General features: G+C 53.2%; 1 gene segment (V, D, J or C); it reads left to right on the top strand.

Annotated features, from left to right (window-relative positions):
• Nucleotides 1-11027: 11027 nt before the first annotated feature.
• Nucleotides 11028-16745, top strand: LOC102382125. The segment is given in 3 exon segments: nt 11028-11073; nt 11173-11205; nt 16429-16745. Coding segments are annotated over 3 exon segments (396 nt in total).
• The last annotated feature ends 2815 nt before the right edge of the window (nt 16746-19560 follow it).

Genomic DNA, 19560 nt, shown 5'->3' with positions numbered 1-19560 from the left:
CACAAAGCAGAGCAGGGGCTGTGCAAAAAGGGGAAGCTGGCTAGAGGCACCACAGTGCCTACCGGTTTCACTCAAATCCAAGCACCCACTAACTGACCCCTGGGCAAGGGTTTAGTGCAGGACAACACGGTACCCAAGGGCTGGAGTGGATTCGGCCCATCATGACACTGAGGAGAAGGAAAAAAAGATGAGGAGCTGTAGAACAAGGAGAAAGACAGACAGATCCAATATGTGCAGATGCATGGGTGGGTGGATAGATGTCACCTGGGGAAGGAAAGAGCTCACCCTGGTCTGTTAGCCAGCACCAGGTCCTGCATTAAAGCTCTGACTCCACAGAAAGGCCTGGAGCAGGTGGGAAATGACAAAGATCAGAGAAACACCATCTCCAACTCCACTCCCCAGGGCTTGATGAGCATCTCTGAGCCATAGTCCAAAGATCATCTCCCCTGGCAACTGAGCTCCCTCACCCTAGCAGACATGACCACCTGTTACTGAGCCACAAGACACGGTGACACAGAGCAAAGAGGGACAGGGCACAAAGAGGAAGGGGACCTTGCACAGTGCAGGGAGCCCAACACAACCAAGAGCAGTGAGATTTTTCCATCCAAAGTCCCTGCCAAACCAAGAGTGAATATGAAGGTGCCTGATCAGGACAAATAGGCAGGAACAAGAGAAGAGACTCCCCACTCTTTTCCCATGTCACTGGACTTGGACAGCTTAAGCTGCATCAAACTACACTCCTTGGTTATGGTCAAAACTCCTGGTACCCATGTTCCTCATTCAGTCTCCACTACCAAAAGCTCCATCTATGTCCAAGTAAAGGTGGCAGGAGGGTCTGCAAACTCCTGCCAGCACTGGGCCAGTGTTAAAGTGGAAGTGGATCTCATGCAACGAAAACCTAGATGAAAAGGACAGCTTGTTCCTCACTTGTCTTCTCCCAAATGCCATTCTCTGTACACAGCTTAGAGACATGTGAAGCCAGCAGCTCCTTGCTCTCTGCCTTCCCCACTCCCTTTCTCAGTGCCCACTCCGTGGCCTCCTCATAGCCTGATGGGGGAGATGCAATGGGGAAACACCCCTTAACTGCAGTAGCCTTCTCTTGCCCTCTTGGTCTAGACAGTCCCAGGAGACAACCCACAGCCCCTGGGCCTCAGCCAGTGCTCTGTTCAAAGCAGGGGCTGTACAGGATGGGAAGTGGCCCCAGGACAGACCCTCACAGCCCCCAGGAACTCCCAAAACCAGCAGCAGCCAAGGGGGAAACTGATAAAGGGGATGTGAGACACCAATATCTAACCTCAGTTGGTTTCCAGCAAAGGCCTCAAATGCTCACAGCAGATCTGCCTTCCCAGTTCCTTACTCCCTGCCTCTCTCCCAGCCTCTCCAGACCTTCCCAGAACCACTGGCTCCTTCCCCCCAGGAGTTCCTCCATTTTTCCCAGGCTTCTGGGCATGGCCACCTCCACTGAAGATGCTCAGGGCATGTCCAGGAAGCTCTGGGTCCCAGCCAGGCACAGCCCAGGAGGTCTGACCCCAGAGCACAGTGAAGTCCACCTGAAGGTACCTCTCCTGGGAGCTTCTCTCATCGGAGACATGGTGCACTCCCCACCCTGCACAAAGGGGATCTCCAAAGCCCCATCTCTCAGTGTCCTGTCTTCCAGACACTCCTTGCCCCCCCAGAGAACATGAGCTCAGGGGCTGTGTGCACTGAGTGGAGCACAACTTCTATAGCACAAAGCAGACAGCAGTTCTGGCCCCACAGGGGCATCCATCATGTACTGAGTGCTCAGAGCCTAGAACCTCCTATATGCACCCTGGGGAAGCCACATGCAAATCCCTGCCCAGGGCTGGCTGGTTAAATAGCAAACCCTCATCCAAGGAGCCTCAGCCTCTGCAGATCCCTGGCCCTGTCCCCTATTGCCTTTTGGGAGCTTCTTTCTCTATGAAAATCAACATGGAGACCACCCTACTTGTGATTGCCCTGATCTCTTCTCTCTCCAGTGAGTGTCCGGGGGGCAGGGGGCAACATCAGCAACCAGTAAAGGGACTGCATCGGTGGCTAACTCTCTGCCTTCTTTACTGCTTTTTCCCAGGTGCCGTGTCTGCAGTGACTCTGGTCGAGTCTGGCCCAGGGGTGGTGAAACCTGGACAGACCCTCACCCTGACTTGCACTGTCTCCGGTGAATCTCTCAGTAGTGGGAATGCCTGGACCTGGATCCGGCAACCTCCAGGCCAAGGGCTGCAGTGGATAGGACGCACCTATTATAGCACCTCTTATAGCAGGTGGTACACAGACTATGCCTCCTCCCTGCAAGGCCGGGTAACGATTTCGGCAGACACCTCCCAGAAACAGTTCTCCCTGCAGCTGCGCTCTCTGACAGCCGCAGACACCGCCACGTATTACTGTGCCAGAGACACAGTGACACAGAGCAGGGCCGGGGCTGCACAAAAAGGGGAAGAAGGTTTTTATCAACATCGCACAATTTCAACAACTCAGATCAGGGAAGTTGCAACCTGGAAACCTCATGTGCATGGAGGGAAACTCCAACGGGATCAGCCTTCACCATCTGAGAGCTTCTTGTATTTGGACCAGTCACATTCAAGTGCAGTGTCCCGGAGCTCTTCACTCCCTTGAGCACTTCCACAATTTCTGGCCCTGCCTGCCCAGAGGGCAATCAGCATGACACCAGTAGTCAAGCACCCAACATGACTCCCAATCCCCACAGGATGCAAGTGTGGCGGGCCAGTAGAGGGCGCTCCTGCATTGAGCCGCCCACCTCCCTGCACCCGACCACCTTCCAGGCTCCGAGTGCCTCCCTAGGGTGCCTCCCGTCCGGCCGACCCCTTCCCTGGAGCACACCCGCTAGCCTGGGGGTCCCGCTGCCACCATCCAAGGCTCTGGACTCACTTCTGGCTCTGCGTACCTTGGAAAACACAGGCCTGATCGTCCAATGGGTGCTAGACCCAGTACAAGCACTTGGGGCACTTCCCCAAGTCAGGGGCTTAATAGGAAAGTCGCCCTTAGTCCACAGACCTAAGGGGCCTCCTCGGCATAATTTAGACCTACCCCTCAATAAGTCTCCCACACCGGTCACAAAGGAGAACTTTATTGATTACAGGGGTAGGGCGCAAACAGGGTAAAAGGTAGAGCAGTATCATAGGAATATCAGAGGAATATCAGAGGAATCCCATAGAGCAAACCCGTAGGGCTGAGGTAGCCTTTTGATCCTGCATCTGAGTTACTGAAGCTAAATATCTAATCGGATCTCGAGTAGCTTACTCACACGCATCATCCAGAGGTGGTTGGAGTTTCCTCTGGAGGCAGGGCACTCTTTGAGCATGCGGTGATGAGGAGAGAGCCAGGTTCAGATGGTGAAGTTCCTCTCCCAGTTTCAGATTCACCTGAATGACCACATGGCTAATGGCTGCCTTCTTCCTGGACCGGGCCTTTAAATAACAACATTCCTGACCCCAGCAGCCCGGTCCAATTGAAGCTGCCAGTGCTGGCCACTAGCCAACCAATTTAAAAAGCATCACTGGCTACCTGGGCCAGTGAGCGGGGCTTTTCCCTCCCCCTCCCCAGGTGACCAGAGAACCCACACCCGAGGCACCAGGCATTTGTCATGTTGGCAGGGAGGAAGATCCCCCTCCCTGAGGGATTCAACACCAGCCTCTCATGCTGGCAGAGACAGGTTTCTGGAGAGGGGCACAGACGGTGGCATTTCTGCCACACAGATGACCACAGGAAGGTGGGCATCAAGATGCTTTTTGAAGATCACCAGGGTGGATGACTGTACCACCTTTGGAGGGAGCCTGTTCCAAACCCTCAGCACTCCACCTGCAAATAAGTTTTTCCTTATATCTAGTTTGAAGTGATCCTCAATAAGCTTGTGCCCATTATTTATTGTCCTCCCCTGGGGGGGCCTTGGTGAACACATGATCCCTGCAGGCTGTCCATACAATTGATCCACTGCACATGGGGGAGATGGTGGTGGTGGGGGGCTCCAGTGTTGACCTCCCAGCACAGGGTCATCAGGAAGCGGCAGGGCTGGAATCAGTGCCTGGGGGAGTTGTGGGTCTCCAAGGCCTGGGACTGTTTCCTCTTCAAGCCTGGTGGGAACCCGGGTCTCCTGGTGCTGTCCCTGGTGCTGCACACACAAAGGATGCTGCTAGTGCATGGAAGAAGCACCAACACCTCCCTCTTCTCCCTCCCTCTTTCTCCTTATAGGTCCCTGAAATTCAAGGAAACCCAACTCTGCCTCCAGGGACAGCTCCAAGAGGGTGGTGCATTCCCAGGGGAGAACATGGAGACCAAGGAGATGCCTATGTTACTGTGTGAAAGACCGTGGAAACTGAAAGTACATTCAGTGCCATGAGGCTTTGTCTGGGAGTTGCCCCGACACAGCGGATGGCAGGTCCAACTGCCCCTGCCTGCACCCAGAATAATCAATTCCCATCCTGGGGGGCAAACAATGATGATGCTTATAGGGTGAGGGCTATGCAAATTCAGGAAGGCTGCTCTGTATAAATCAGTCCATCTTGCTTCCCAGGCTACACCCACAAAAGTAATCCGATGCCTGTGGGGCATGTGCAATGACCAGCCAACACCAGGCCTAGTGCTTTCCCAGTTCTGGAAGGTATTTCACCCTCCCATAAGTTAGGGAAAGGGAGGGAGGGCTGCACTGATCCCATCTTGATACTACTTACTCCTGTTCCATACCTTGGTTTTCAGGTGCCTGGTTCCAGATGCATCTGGTGGTTTGGAAGGGCCATAAGGAAACCTGCAGACTCTGCACCTCTCCTGCAAAGCCTCTGGATTCATTTTCAGCAGCTGCTACATAATCTGTGTTGCATGGCCTCCTGGGAAGGGGCTGGGTCACTTATATTGGTCCTTCCTCCAATCCCATATACTGCACTGACAACATGAAAGGGTGATTCACCATCTCCAGGGATGACTCCAGCAGCCTGCTACCCCTGCAGATGACCAACCTGACAGGAGAGGACACAGCCCAGTATTACTGTGCTGGAGACAGTGAAACAAATGTCATTATTGCCAATTCAAAAACCGAGAGCACAGACCCCTGCAGCAGGACCCTGTGCAGCACAGGTCAGGGGATAGGGGCCCAGTGGTGGAGAAAGCAGATGTGGTGTCAAAGGTTAAATCCTTCATTTCCTGCAAGAACCACTGATTCCTCCCCATGAAGTTACTGGGAGAGCTCAAGGGAACAGAGGAACTAGGGTTTGCTGCTTTCACTCTGTGCCTAAACCTGCCCAGATATGTGTTTCTAGTCACTGTGCACTGTGCTGGAGTCATCCCTGCTGGGAGGGCAAAGGCAGGAGCTGCACTCCCAGCTCCCTCTAGGGAGAGCCCCAAGGACCCTCAGCCTCTACTCTCTGTCAGCGGGTTCTCCAAAGGCACCGGTTGTAAAGTCCCTGGAGAGCAGGTTGTGGGGTTGTGGGATATCCCTTGACATGGGATATAGTGGCATCTCACATTGGCCCATTCAGCCAGGACAATCCAGCATGTACCAAGAGGCCCCTGACCCTGACCCTGCCTTTGGAGATAATAAATCAGAAGAGAAACAACCTCCCTATTACTGCTGTGCCAGCCTCATTTGCTTGGGGCGGCCCTGGCAGTGACCATAATGGGAAAACCTGATAGGGATGCTTAAGCCCTGACTGACTCCCACAGGGGAAACTGAGGCAGCCTGTGCACTAGCCCTGCAAGGCAACAACCTGGGATTCTGACCCCAGACAGCACCACCCAGTCCCTGATTGATCCTGAGAGCTTGCAGAGACACTGGACGACTCCCTGGGATTGCTGGGGGAAACCACATATCATATTGTCAGGGGCTTTTACTGGGGCCTGATGGCAAACCCCCCCAGCTGGACCTGGGACCAGGCACCTGAAAACAGAGACATGATGAATGTGGGCATGGAGCTGTAAAAAACAGTGCTCTGCCTGTGAATCTGATAAAGGGAGTCGAAATGCTTTCCAGAGAGTCTGCAATGAGACACAGACGGAGTCAGGGTGGTGGAGGAGACATTGACAGGGAGAGCTCCCTAGAGCATGCCCTGGGGCATGGACAGGCACTGACAGGGGAGTCTGACTTAGGGCAAGGAGAGCAGAGAGCAGGCTGGGCTGTGGGGTCTCTCTAAAGTGAAGTTGTTTGAAGAAGACAGGGATGACCTCCCATTCACGCCTTCTCCACATTGCTCCCAGGGGCTCTGACCCAGGCAGTTCCAGGGGTGGAAAAGTCCACAGGGTCCCACATGCCATGAGTGGATATAAGGTGCTTATCCCTGACCCACCATGGACCCTGCAGGCCCTGAGCAGGGCACTAGAGTTGAGTCACTGCTGTGCTGCCCTGACACCAGCTCCTCTTCCTCGGCAGGGGTTGGTTCACAGCCTTTATGGGCAGCTCTGAGTCCCAGGTACAAACAAGCAGCCCCAGGCTCATGAGCACCAGCCTGTGTCACTGCAGCACCTGATCTCTGTATAAAGGGGCAGGGCGTGGCCTCACCCAGGAAGCCCTTCCTCTGCTGGCCTTGGACCCTTCCTAGCAGAAACCACATGCAAATTCCCACTCCAGAGTTCCTGGTTAAACACCAGCCCTGGGGTCCGGGAGCCTGAGGACATGATACACAAATCCTTGCAGTTGGGGTCAAGGCTTTCCTGGGCCCCCAACAATGCAAACTGTTCTGGCTTTGCTGTCCCTGCTGGCAGCCCCCCTGGGTGAGTCTCTTGAGGGTGAAGGGCAGGGAGGAGGTATCCATCATCTAATGGCATGTCTCATTTCTTCCCTAGGTGCATTGTCCCAGTTCACCCTGCAGCAGTCCAGCCTGGAGCTGGGGAGGCCTGGACAGACCCTCACGCTGACCTGTGCCGTCTCTGGAGACTCCATCACTAACAACTACTGGGAGTGGGTCCGGCAGGCTCCAGGGAAAGGGCTGGAGTGGGTGTGACAGATTGACCAGAGCAGCTCCAACTGGCACAGATACTATGGGCAGTCTTTCCAGAGCCGCGCCACCCTCTCTGCAGACCCCTCCAAGAACCAGTTCTCCCTGCAGCTGCGCTCCCTGACAGCCGCAGACACCGCCACATATTATTGCTCAGGATACAAACACATCCACAGTGACACAGAGAAGGGCAGGAGCTGTGCTCAAAGGGGAAGCGCAGGCTGAGCAGCTGTACAGCATATTCACCCTGGCACCCTGCACAAGGCAGAGAGGAAGGAGGAAAGAGAGGAAACAGCAGGGGAGGGGGAGCAAACTGCAGAAGCCTGTTGTATAGTTCAGCAGCATCAAACATACTGCCCACAGGGGGATGCAGACCATGGAGTCACTCTATCCAGCTCGCCGGGCTACATGCCAGCCTCCAGGGTATAGCCAAGGAGACTGGCCTTCTGCAGTGGATGTGGCGATCAGAAACAGGAAGGGGAACGAGGCCTGACACAGCCTCCCTCACTCTCCAGCCTCTTTGCTTGTCACCACTGCTGCGGTCCTTTCTTCCCATCTGCTACCCCACTGTGCATCCCATGCTGGAGCTGGAGGTGCTGCTGTAGCACAGGGAGCAAGGTGATGGCTCCTCTGGCTCCTGCACAGGACATATGGCACTGCCAGCAGTGACTGCAGCACAGGGTCAGGGCCAGAGTGGCTGCCACCTCCAATGCTTCTTCCACCTGTCCAGACACAGTCTAGGGGAGAAAGTGAGTTTGACACCCCCAGGTTAAATGAGAAGAGATCTGGACACTTGAGTTGCATCCAGCCATATGTTCCCACATGAACCTAGTCCTAGGCAAACTCACATTTAACATTAGCACTTACCATCCCCGTCTCACTCTGAACAGAGGTCATTGCGCAAGGGAGTCACTCATCAGGAGATTCTTACAGCTCTGGGGGTCACGGGGGCAAACTCCCTGCTAACCCACAGGGCACCTTGTGGGACAACCTGCCTGAGTGAGAGATGCAAAACCTGCCAGCACATTCCCACAGCTCACAATCATCCCTCACAGCCACCACCAGAACCCATGGAGCTGCACACGTTGTAGACTGTGGGATCTCTAAGCCACTGCACCAAGTGCCCTTATGAAAACTTTCAGGTTTACAAAACTAAATTTCCAGGCACCAGAACAAACTAGCACAGGGCTAAGATAAAGGCCAGAGACCCCAGAACCCCAGCTGGTGAATACCTTGCAGAAGAATTGCTTCCTATCTGGCCCCACAAAGCTCAGGTCACCTCCTGCCAGCTCCAGGCCAAAATTAAAGGAACTCAAGAGTTTGGGGCCAAGAGACTCCTGCTCTGGGGTTGCACTGGGGACCCTAAGTCTCTGGGGTTCTTCTGGAAACCTAGCCAGCATGGGAAGAGAAGAGGGACAATTTCCCTTATCCACAAGCATTGTACTTACTTATAACCGTGAAACTATGAATAAACTATGAAAACTTTCTTCCCTTTGATTATATTTATCATGAGGAATTCGCAGGCCTTCCAAGTGGTTGGTGAACAATCAGTAAGTGGTTGGAGTCAATCAATAATTGTTTTGGGATTCCTGAATCCCTTTGACAGCCTTGTAAAACTCTTTCACCTGCTAAGCTCTCTGCCCTGCCTTGAGGGGATGTATCTCCTTTACACAGACCCAGCAGTGTAGGCAGGAATCAAATGCTCTCAGCTCTTTAAACCCTGGAGAAGCCCACGTGCAAGTCCCTTTCTGGGGACTCCTGGCTAAATGCAGCCCCTGGTGCCAGAGCTTCAGTCCCTCCCAGACAAAGTCCTGCTCCCACCCAAGGAGACTTCCTCCATCACCATGAACTTGCTGCTGCTCCTCCTGGTCTTGCTGCCAGCCCCTGCAGATAAGGGATCTGAAAGGGGTAGATGTGATAGGATCCCAGGGCTGGAGGCTCTCAGGAGCCCAGGCCCAGGGGCAAATCTGGGCACCAAACTCCTCCAGACACCATTTCAGGGTTCAGCCATGTCCCCATATCCCCTTCCCCAGGGCTCAGGCCTGATCACTGACTGGGCTGTTCCCTTCCAGGCATCCTCTCCCAAGTGCAGCTGCAGCAGCTAAGGGAAAGTCTAGTGAGACTCAGGGGAGGGGGGGCAGGACCTCCTACTCACTTGCACGGAGTCAAGCAGCAGGTCAGGGGCCATGAAAAAACAAGTAGTTTCCCTGCAGGGCCTTGACTTCCTGCTCATCACTAAGTCATGGGAATGGATTGCACTAGACTTCATCTCTCCCTGATGAATACAAAACCACAAGGAGAAGCAGCAAAAGATTTGCTATGAGTATATCAGATGGACAGACAGACTGGGTCATGCACTGAGGGTTTGTCAGGGCTCCCTCGTGAAATGCAATAAATGCAACCTGACATCACACAGGGAGCAAGGTTGTCCTCCCAAGGGCCACAGATCCAAGGCAGTGGATACATATTTACACATAGAGTTCAACTGGGTCTAAGATAAACTCCCTGTATCAAATGTGGGGAATGAGGAAAGTGCCTATGAAAGTCACTTGGTTTGACCAAACTAGAAGAGGCAAGTTGAGATGCTGCATACTGGCTATTTTGCTCACATCATCATGTGTCTCCATACAATCCAGGCTGGGATCTAGGTGGACTGTCCTGAGTCTAAGTCTCTCAACATGGCGTCAGACTGGCCAGTTCCCTTGCGTGTTTCCATACATGACAGCCAGAAACTTCTGCTCCAAGTACTCCCATATTCCAAAGAAATGTCCCTCCTGCAGGGAGATCTGACCAAGCATCTCAAACATCTTCCAGAATATTTAAGCACCCAGAGCTCCAAGGCCTCTTCCCTTCTATTTCAATGCCGAGGAAGACTTTGGACCTCTTAGTAATACCCTGGGTCAGAGGTGCTCAACTTCGGGAGTGCGTGACAAGTGTCATGGGCCAGCAAATGTGGTGTCAAGGGAGCTGCAGCAATGCTTACTGCCATCCTCCCCCACTGCCAAATTCTGAGCCCCACGTGGCCGGTTAGAAACCAGAGCGCACCCCCTCTCTCCACACAGCAGGATCAGGACTGTTCATACCCTCTCCTCGGCTGGGGCATATTGCGCTCTGGCCATTCCCCCATTCCCCACAGACTAGATTGGAGCCAGGATGCCCCCCACCACCCAAAACAACTGGATTGGGCCCAATTGTGCCCACCCCATGTGCCAGATTGAGCCCACCAGCTGGATCTGACCTGCAGATGGACTGGGCACTGCCTGTCCAGCCCATGGGACAACAAGTTTGAATATCACTGCCCCAGGAGATCAAAAGCAAAGAGAATTGCTCTTAACAAAGTACAGAAGGACTTTTCTATCCTCCAGGACTTAGAAATCACTGACAATGGCTTGCCCTGCTTCAGGAGACTTGTGCACTAAGCCCACTCCTCGGACAGCTTCAGAGACCTGTTGAAGTAGCAGCATGAAGGTGGATTTAAGCCCAGTTTTGTCACTCTGGGCTACCCAGGGGGAATGATATTCTGCCCCTGCCTGCAGCACAGGCCCATTGCAGCAGGCTGAAGGGTTTCACCTCAGAACCCAGTGCAGCAGCGTTCACACTGCAGGTGGGGTGGAGTTGTTAGCACAGCTGCTTCCACCATCCCTTCCCAGGATACCCCCAGCAGGGGATGGTTTCAGACTTGCAATGGGTGCTAGTCCTGTACACTGGGACCTGTACAAAAGGCAAGCAAGGCACAGAGAAGAGGAGGACCCTGGGTGGGGCTTGATGGACCACACTGATGCTTCCATGCTGTGGACTGGTCTGCTCAAATGTCAAGAAACAAAATAAACGTGAGCAGGACTGTTTCTATATCATGTCGGGTTAGTCACATCTACATGCTCTTATAATGAACAAAATGAGAGATGCTTTGTTCCACCCCCTGGCACTCATTTATATCAACCCCATCCCTTGACCCATGCAAATGAGCCCTTTGGTGCCCTGTTTATAGAGCAGCTACAGACAGGTGCCCAGTTCCAAGGCTGCTGAGTCTAGCTTCCTGCCTCCCATTGAAGCTGTTCTGGAAACAGGGCCATGGATGCCAGCACCATCATCCCCCTCCTACTGCTGTTCCCAGTGGGTAAGAGCAGGCTCTGGGATCCTTGCCTGTAGCTGGTGGCAGAGACTCCCTGGTACTGGCCCTCTGCAAATCACTTCACTCTCTCCCCCCTCCCTGCAGGTGTGTATGCTCAGGGCAGCCTGGTGGAGTCTGGTGGGGGAGTCCAGAGGCCTGGAGAGACCCTCAGCCTGACCTGCACTGTCTCTGGAGTCTCTCTGACTAGTGTTGGTGTGCACTGGTTTCACCAGCCAAAGGCAAAGGGGCTGGATTGGATGGGGGTTATCTGGAGTGGTGGGAGCACTAATTATAACAGTGCTCTCAAAAGCCGCCTCAGCATCACCAGAGACACCTCCAGTGGCAAAGTCCAGCTGCAGCTGAGCGGCCTGCAACCCAGAGACACAGCCTGGTATTACTGTGCCAGAGCCACACAGAGATGCAAAATCTATTCGAGCCTTCACAGAAACCAGCCCTGCAGGACCCAGCCTGCCTGTGTGAGCAGTAAAGGCAGCAGCTGCCAGCCACAACTCTACCTACTGCTGCATCTGGCTTCCAGGTCACTCCCAAAACAGCCATAGGTTAAACTCCTTTTGACCCAAGTCCAACAGAGCTGCTGAGTCCTGAGGCCTGGAACTGAACCCAGGAGTCCTGCCCTGATGCTCCATTCTCCTCCACTAACCCTCTGCATCCTCCCAGGAGTGGGAGGGAAAGACCCCCTTGCAGAAACCAGGACTCATGCTACCACAGCCCAACAGTGAACACAGCCCTGAGCCCTGACAACTGGATCCTGCCCCAGACCCTGGAGCCTTCACTGTCCTGCCAGCACCAGGCTCCAAGCGCAGGGCTGTGCTTCTCCAGCAGCAAATCCGTTTTATCCATAGGAGGGTAGAAGTAGTTCCCTCAGTCTTCCCAGAGCAATGCCTCCATCTGCAGACACATTCAGGGTCCAGGTCCCTGCAGCTGAGCTCCCTAACGGGGAGAAACACCCCCACTCCCATACAGCTGTGCAGGGAGACAGCATCTCTTAGTGCAATAAGGCCTGTGCAGAGAAAGAGGGATGTCCAGAGAGACTCCATGCCCTGCCAGCTCCCTGCTTCCTCCTGCACCTACAACAAGGGTCCCCAGGGGCAGCAACACACAGAACCAAAGAGGTCCCTGCCCCCTCAGCCCAGACCTAGAGAGGCAGAGCCACACCCCATCCACATATCACCCCCTGCCCCAGGTCTCCTGGTTAAGGGAGGCAGCTCCAGCCCCAGTGCACCAGCAATCATGTGCCCATCTCCTACATGCCAGCAACCCCGCTGCAGCAGTGTGTTTCTAGGCCCTTAAACACCCCACCTGCCCCATTCCCCATGAGGGCTGTGACCCAGACCTTGTCCGGCCCCTGCCCACAGCATGGAGCCAGGCCTGAGCACTCAGTCTAGAATGAACTCCCAGAGACAAATGCAGGGCAGAGACCCCTGAGCGTCCAGAGCAAAGCACTAGTCACAGCATCCTGAGCTCCCAGCTCCACACTCCAAGGAGACACGCAGACCCCTCAGCAGGTGGGAGTGGGGGAAACACCCCATCATCTTGCTGGATACCAAACTCTCTGGAGACAACACACAGGAGAGACCCAGGCTCAGCCTGACCCTCCTGGACTCTCTTCACACCTCCAAGGGCTGCACAGGGAACAATGTCCCTGTTCCCTCCTTCACGGTCTTGCTCTGGCATGGTCTTGGGTTCTCTGTTCACCCAAAGTGCTCTCGCTCTGAGGCTGCTTCTGTCCCTAGGTCACAGCCTCTTCACTCTCTTCAGGGTACTGGGTAGGGGGTCTCTTTCCTCTATATGTGAAGCTAACACAGCAGAGTGTCTCCCGGAGTTCAGCTCTGGCCACACTTACTCCTTCCCTATCTCTACGGAAGGCACTAGGTACCAACAGCCTCACCATGGTCTCTCCCAGATGCCAAGAAATGATGTCACCAAATCACCCTCCTACTTCTTTCCCGTCTCCTGTCCTCTCCCAGCTGCCCCCGTGCTCCAGGCTGGGCAGCGAATGGGGCTTCCAGGCATTGGCTCCTTTCCCCTCCGCCTTGACAAGAGCTCTGGGACCCTGCACTGTCTTTGGGTCTGGCCCCAGCTGAGCTAGTAGCAGGGCAGGGAAAGGGTCCATAGGGGCAGGAGTCAGGATTCTGGGGAAGCTCTGAGGGTCTCTTGTATAAATGGCACCAAGTAAGGGATGGTGGCAGTGCCCTGAGCCCATCTTTCCATCTCTGCCCAGGTGGCACCTGGAGGAGCACATCTGCGCAGGCACCAGTGACCCACCGAGCAATCTTTTTTCAGTTTTCACCAGGGGAGGGAGACATCGGCCCCAGCTGGTTTCAGCTGCACCAATTTGGGAAGATGCTGTTCCCTATGTTCAGTGCATTTTAAGGCCATGGAATGAAGCTGTTTCTCTTAACACAATTTCTAAGCAGGTGTTTTTATCCCTGGAGCCCAGTCACAAACCAAGGTCTGGTGCAGTCTGGAGAGGATGTGAGGCATCCCAGAGACTCTTTCTAATCCTTCTACAAACCCTGGCAGATCCCCTGAAGCTCCAAGTCACTGTCACCCCCAAGAGAAACTCCTGACCCACTCACTTCTACTCCTTCCCGGTTCCTGACCCATCATCTCCAGTCATGTACCACCAATCCCTTCCTCCTAGCACAGCTTACTCAGCCCCACTCTTCAGAGATCCTACTGCTGGGCAGGATGGAGCCACCATGGTCAGGCCACGGGTCTTCCTGCATGGGGCTTGAGGCCACTCCTCTCCCTGACCCAGGAAGGGTGTTGTTAGACCCCGACTCTATGCAGCGCCCAATGACTAGGGAGATGACGGTCCAATTGCTCATGGATCCTGGTCCTCATTATCCAGAGCAAGCAGGGAGCAAACACCAGCACACATTGCTTGCAACAGCTTTATTCAGAATGGAGACAGCTTCAGACAAGGGTCCCTCACAGACACCCAGCAGGGGACCTGCATTGAACAATAGTTCTTTTCACATTTTGTACACCTTGGTTCATTCATATTAACATTCACTCTACCTATGTCCCTCCTTAGGTTCCACCCATGTCTCCTCCCATCTCAAGCTCCACCTCGGTTTACTGTTTACTTCATTAACATGGAATTGCCTATGCATTTCATTAATTTACATGCCTCTCTGCTAAGAGCACATGTGTAAGGCCATGAACTCGGGTACTCTCAGTCACTTGCTGGTTCTTTCTTGTTCTTTGCTGACTTCAGCACCATCTCCAAGGCCTTGCTTCTGTTTTATCTCCTGATGACAGCTGGTGGGCTGCATCTTGTGCTTCTTACACAAGGAATCATGTATCCTGCACACTATTCCACTGTTAAAGAAACTACTTGGCTAAGCATTTGCAAGGTTAATTTAACATACCATCTTGCTTTGTGGTCAGCAGCTTTTTGCTGAGACAGATTAAAAGCCTAGTGCCAGCTGCAGATCCAATGCTCCCCAATAATCCAAATTATTGCCACCCTAACAGGTGTGTCATAGGGGTCCAGAGGAGGGGAGGTCTTGCCCCTGTCATATTCTGGCCTGCCTGGCTGGTATCCATCTGTCTGTCCTGTATACCCCTCTCTGTTACATATCTGTTACCATCACTGTCACCAAGCTCAGGGGCAGAGTGGGAAGAGGCCCCTGCAGCCAGGAGTCATCTCTCTCAGGCCCTAGAAACACTATCAGAATAGACTAGAGCCCTGGGGCCAGATCAAAGCTCCACAGCCTAGAGTCCCAGCACCAGGGACAGAGTAGGGCTTAGCTGTTGGCACCTGGGTGCACACACAAAGACACACACATCCTAAAATCCCCATCCTCTCCCTCATCCTCCCCAGGCCTCTGCTCTGCATTGCACATGTTGCCACCTACTGCTCTGCTCCCAGGGCTAAGTCCATCTGTCCCAATGCAGGGACCATCCTCACAGCGTGAATGACATGGACTCAGAGCCTTGTCCAACCACCTAGCAAGGGGCTATCACCACATAGGCCTGATTCAGGAACCTGGCGTGCTTTAAATCATCCCCTGGGCATTTCACATCACCCTACACAGACGAGCTCTTCTGTAAGAAGGGGTACTTCTCACCAAACTGCATTGGTATGAGTTGGCCCCAGACCCTGGAGTAGGAGAGCTTGTCTTCATCCTGTGTGGAGATTAGCAATGCCCCTTGCAGCCTAGGAGCAGAGACGAAGTAAGGAGGACTCTTATCTGGAAGAGACATGAAATAGGGAGAGGAGAGCTTGCACCTTAAAGGTGTCCTTTCCCCTGCCTAGGCAGTACCTGTGGAGACACCCCCAGCTCCCATATCTGTGCTATGTGACCCCTAGTGCTTCTCCCTCACCCAGAAGGATGAGCCCTGGTTCCATTTCCTTCTCACTACAGTTTCTCTGGAAGGTATTTTCTTCTCCCACACCCTCCAGATCAGCCCCCAGCTTAGACCAGCACTGACACTGCCCTCAGTATGTATGACTAGCACCAGGCTTCTGGTGAGCAAACAGATGTGTATTAGAGCAGTGACCCCACAGACTGTGCTGGGCTCCCTGGATGCCCTCCTGTACCCACAGTCCCACAGGGCCCAGCCCCTGCCTGATACCCCTTCTCAAGTCTTGTGTTGTTACAGATCCACATCCAGGTCTTTACAGTGTACCCGTGAGGTCCCTGGAGCCATAGGCCAAAACCCCTGGGAAAGCCCCTGACTGGGATCCAGCTGTCATCCCCTGAGAGTGCAGACAGTGTAGAGAGAAGAAGGGGAAGCTCTGCTGCCCCCCTCCCACTGCAGGGCCAGGACTAAAGGGGTCTCAGAGTGAGGGGCTTGGGACCTCTGGCATTAGACTTGCAGTGCGGATCCCAGCTCCCTTGGGCTCTCCTGGAAACCCAGCCAGCACTGAGAGAGAAGAGGGATGAGCTCCCTTCTCCACACAAAACCAGGGTCCTAAGATTTCTCCAGGCACCTTGACTAAGGGCAGGACAGTGCGTTGAAGATACAGTCTCACAGCCAGACTCTGGGAACTCTCTTCTGTGCGAGTCCCAGACACAGAACTTGAGTTCATTAGAGGAACAAGATTCTCCACCCCTTTTATAGAGGGAGATATGCAAACACAGCTCCTCTGCTCCCCTCTTAGCCTCTGCTGTCCCATGGTCCTTGCAGCTCTCACAGGGCGAAGCCCCAGGGTGCTGGTTCATCTCACCAAGAGCCCCTGACACCAGCAGAGATATGGGACTCTGGCTCCAGCTCCTTGTCAGCCTTGCAGTGCTCACCAGTGACTCCTTTCCCCTGGATAACGGCAGTTCAAGCAGGGTCAGTCAAGGTTTCCTTATTGTTTATGTGTCTCACCTGTGTTTTCAGGTGCCTGGTGCAAGGTGCAGCTGGTGGAGTCTGGAGGAGATGTGAGGAAGCCTGGAGACTCTCTGTGCCTCTCCTGCAAAGCCTCTGGATTCACCTTCAGCAGCTCCTACATGACCTGGGTCCACCAGGCTCCTGGAAAGGGGCTACAGTGGGTGGCCCAGATTAACTCTGGTGGATCCAGCCAGTGGTGCTCAGCAGATGTTCAGGGAAGATTCACCATCTCCAGGGACAACTCACAGAACCTGCTACACCTGCAGATGAACAGCCTGAGCCCTGAGGACATGGCCCAGTATTACTGTGCCAGCGATGCATGGTGAAGGGAATCCTTTTAGTGCCAGTACAAAACCCCAAGTTGCAGAGACCTGTGCTACCACGTACCACAGAAAGGCAGCAGTGGACAAGGGATGGGGGAGCATGTCTGGGAGCAGCATTTAACCCTTTCATTTCCAGCAAGCATCACACATTCCCCCTATTGCCCAGCCTAAACAAGTTCTTCCTGATGTCTAACCTAAATCTGCTCTCCATCAGTTTGTGACCATTCTTCCTAGTTACCCCAAGGGGTGCCCTGGTAAACAGAGCATCTCCTACTCCTTCCTGTCCCCCCTGATGAATTTGTAGGCAGCATTTGTCCTTGCTGAACTGCATCCTATTCTGTTCTGCCCTCTTTGCCAACCTGTCCAGATCTGCCTGGATTCATTCCCTACCCTCTGGTGTGTTAATTTTACCCCATAATTTGGTATCATCTGCAAAGTTGGACAGAGTGCTTTCCACGCCCTCATCCAAGTCACTGATGAAGACGTTGAACAGCACCAGTTCAAAGACTAAGCCTTGTGGTACTCCACTGCCCACATCTTTCCATGTCGATACCGACCCATCCATCACCACTCTCTGGGTGCAACCCCTAAGCCAAATTTGCCACCCACCTGACCATGTAATCATCTACATCACAGTGACTCAGTTTATCTATAAGCATGCAATGATACCGTATCGAAGGCCTTCTTAAAGTCCCAGTAGATTACGTCCATCTCAGTTCCTGCATCTACGTATTTTGTGACCTTGTCATAAAAAGAAACAAGGTTAGTCAGGAAGGATCTATCTGCTATGAATCCATGCTGGTTGCCCTTTAACATTGCTTTCTCTGCTGGACTCCCACAAATATGATCCGGAATAATTTTTTCAAAGCTTCTCCCAAGGATAGAGGTGAGACTAACCGGTCTATAGTTACCCAGGTCCTCCTTCCTCCCCTTCTTGAAAATAGAGACCACATTGGCCCTTTTCCAGTCCTCTGGGACCTGACCTGAGCATCACTGCTTGAACACCCATGCCAATGGCACTGCTATGACACTGGGCAATTCCTTCAGCACCCTTGGATGAAGATCATCTGGGCCTCCTGACTTAAACACATCCAGCCCCTCCAAATGTCTCTTCACTAAGTCAGTACTAACAGTTGGTGGGCTGGTTCCCCCTTTTTGCCTGTCTATGATCCAATTGGGAGATTTGTCTTGATCTGAGTTCAGGAATACAGAGGCAAAAAAACTCACTGAAGAGCTCAGCTTTGCTCCCCCTATCCATCACTAATTGCCCCTGTTTGTCTTGCAGGGGAACTATACTACCCTGCACCTTATTTTTGCTCCCTGTATACCTAAAGAAAGACTTTTGTTGTCTTTAATTTTTGTAGCCAGCCTAAGTTCCATTCCTGCGCCTTTCTAACTGCCTCCCTGCAAGTGCGGGCCAAGTAGGTACACTCCGCCTCGGTAGGTATCCCATGCTTCCACAGCCTATATGCCTCTTTTTTTTTGCCCCAAGGCTTTCCTGGATCTCCCTGTTCAGCCAAGAGGGTTTCTTGGCCCCTTTGCCCCCTTTCCTGTGCAAAGGGATTGTCTCCTTTTGCACCCTTAGGACTGCTCCCTTTAGGAACGACCGCTGTTCCTGGACTCCCATCTCACCAATTTTCCTGTTCTTCAATGCCTCGCTAACTAATCTCCAGAGCACACTGAATTTAGCATTTCTGAAGGAAGCACTTCTGCCCTATTGGTTATCTTTCCCACCTAATGCTGGATAATGAATTCAATCAAGTGATGGTCACTATCCCCTAAGTTACCTCATGTCAGTAGATCCCCCAACCAAATCAGAAGGATGTTGATAGTCTTGAGAGGGTCCAGAGGAGGGCCACTCCTATAGTTAGGGGCTTACAGGACAAGCCCTATGAGGAGAGACTGAGGGACCTTGACCTCTTCAGCCTCTGCAAGAGAAGGCTGAGAGGTGATCTTGTGGCTGCCTACAAATTCATTAGGGGGACGCAGCAAGGAATTGGAGATGCTCTGTTTACCAGGGCACCTCTTGGGGTGACAAGAAACAATGGTCACAAACTGACAGAGAGCAGATTTAGGCTAGATATCAGGGAAAACTTCTTCACAGCAAAGGTGGCCAAAATTTGCAATGGGCATCCAAGGGAGGTGCTGCTCTGCCCTACCTTGGGGGTCTTTAAGAGAGGGCTAGATATGCATCTAGCTGGGGTCATCTGACCCCAGCACTCTTTGCTGCCTAGGCGGGGGGTTGGACTCGATTTGCTGAGGTCCCTTCCGATCCTAGCATCTATGAATCTATGAATCATCCCCTGTAGCCAGGACCAAGTCCAGTAAGACATTTCCCCTAGTGGGACTGTATACCTCCTGTGTTAGGTGAAGGTCCTATATGCAGGCTAAGAACCTACATGAAGGGTTGGATCTAGCTGACGGCTCCTCCCAGCAGATGTCCAGGTAGTTTAGGTCACCCAGGACAACCACGTCTCTTTACTGTACAGCCTCTGAGCACTGTCTGGAGACTTCAATGTCCAACTCCTCCTCCTGATGTGGCAGTCTATAGTAGGCCCCCGCTACCAAGTCCCTTTCCCTGCAACCCACTTGCATTCTGACCCACAATACCTCAATTTGTCCCTCCTCTGATCCCATCTTGATTATGGGAGATGCATATTGCTCCTTCATGTAGAGATCCACACCTTCCCCTTTTCTCCCTCCTCTCTCTCACCTGTACAGCCTATAGCCCTCAATGTTTACTGCCAAATCATGGGTAGGGTCCCACCAAGTTTCAGTTAGCACTACTAAATCACAGTTTTTGTCTGCAAGCAGGAAT

Source organism: Alligator sinensis, unplaced genomic scaffold (genome assembly GCF_000455745.1).
Source record: "Alligator sinensis unplaced genomic scaffold, ASM45574v1 scaffold2139_1, whole genome shotgun sequence".
NCBI lineage: Eukaryota > Metazoa > Chordata > Crocodylia > Alligatoridae > Alligator > Alligator sinensis.
The sequence above is the reverse complement of the archived record's forward strand: the minus strand, read 5'-3'. Positions and strand labels throughout refer to the sequence as shown.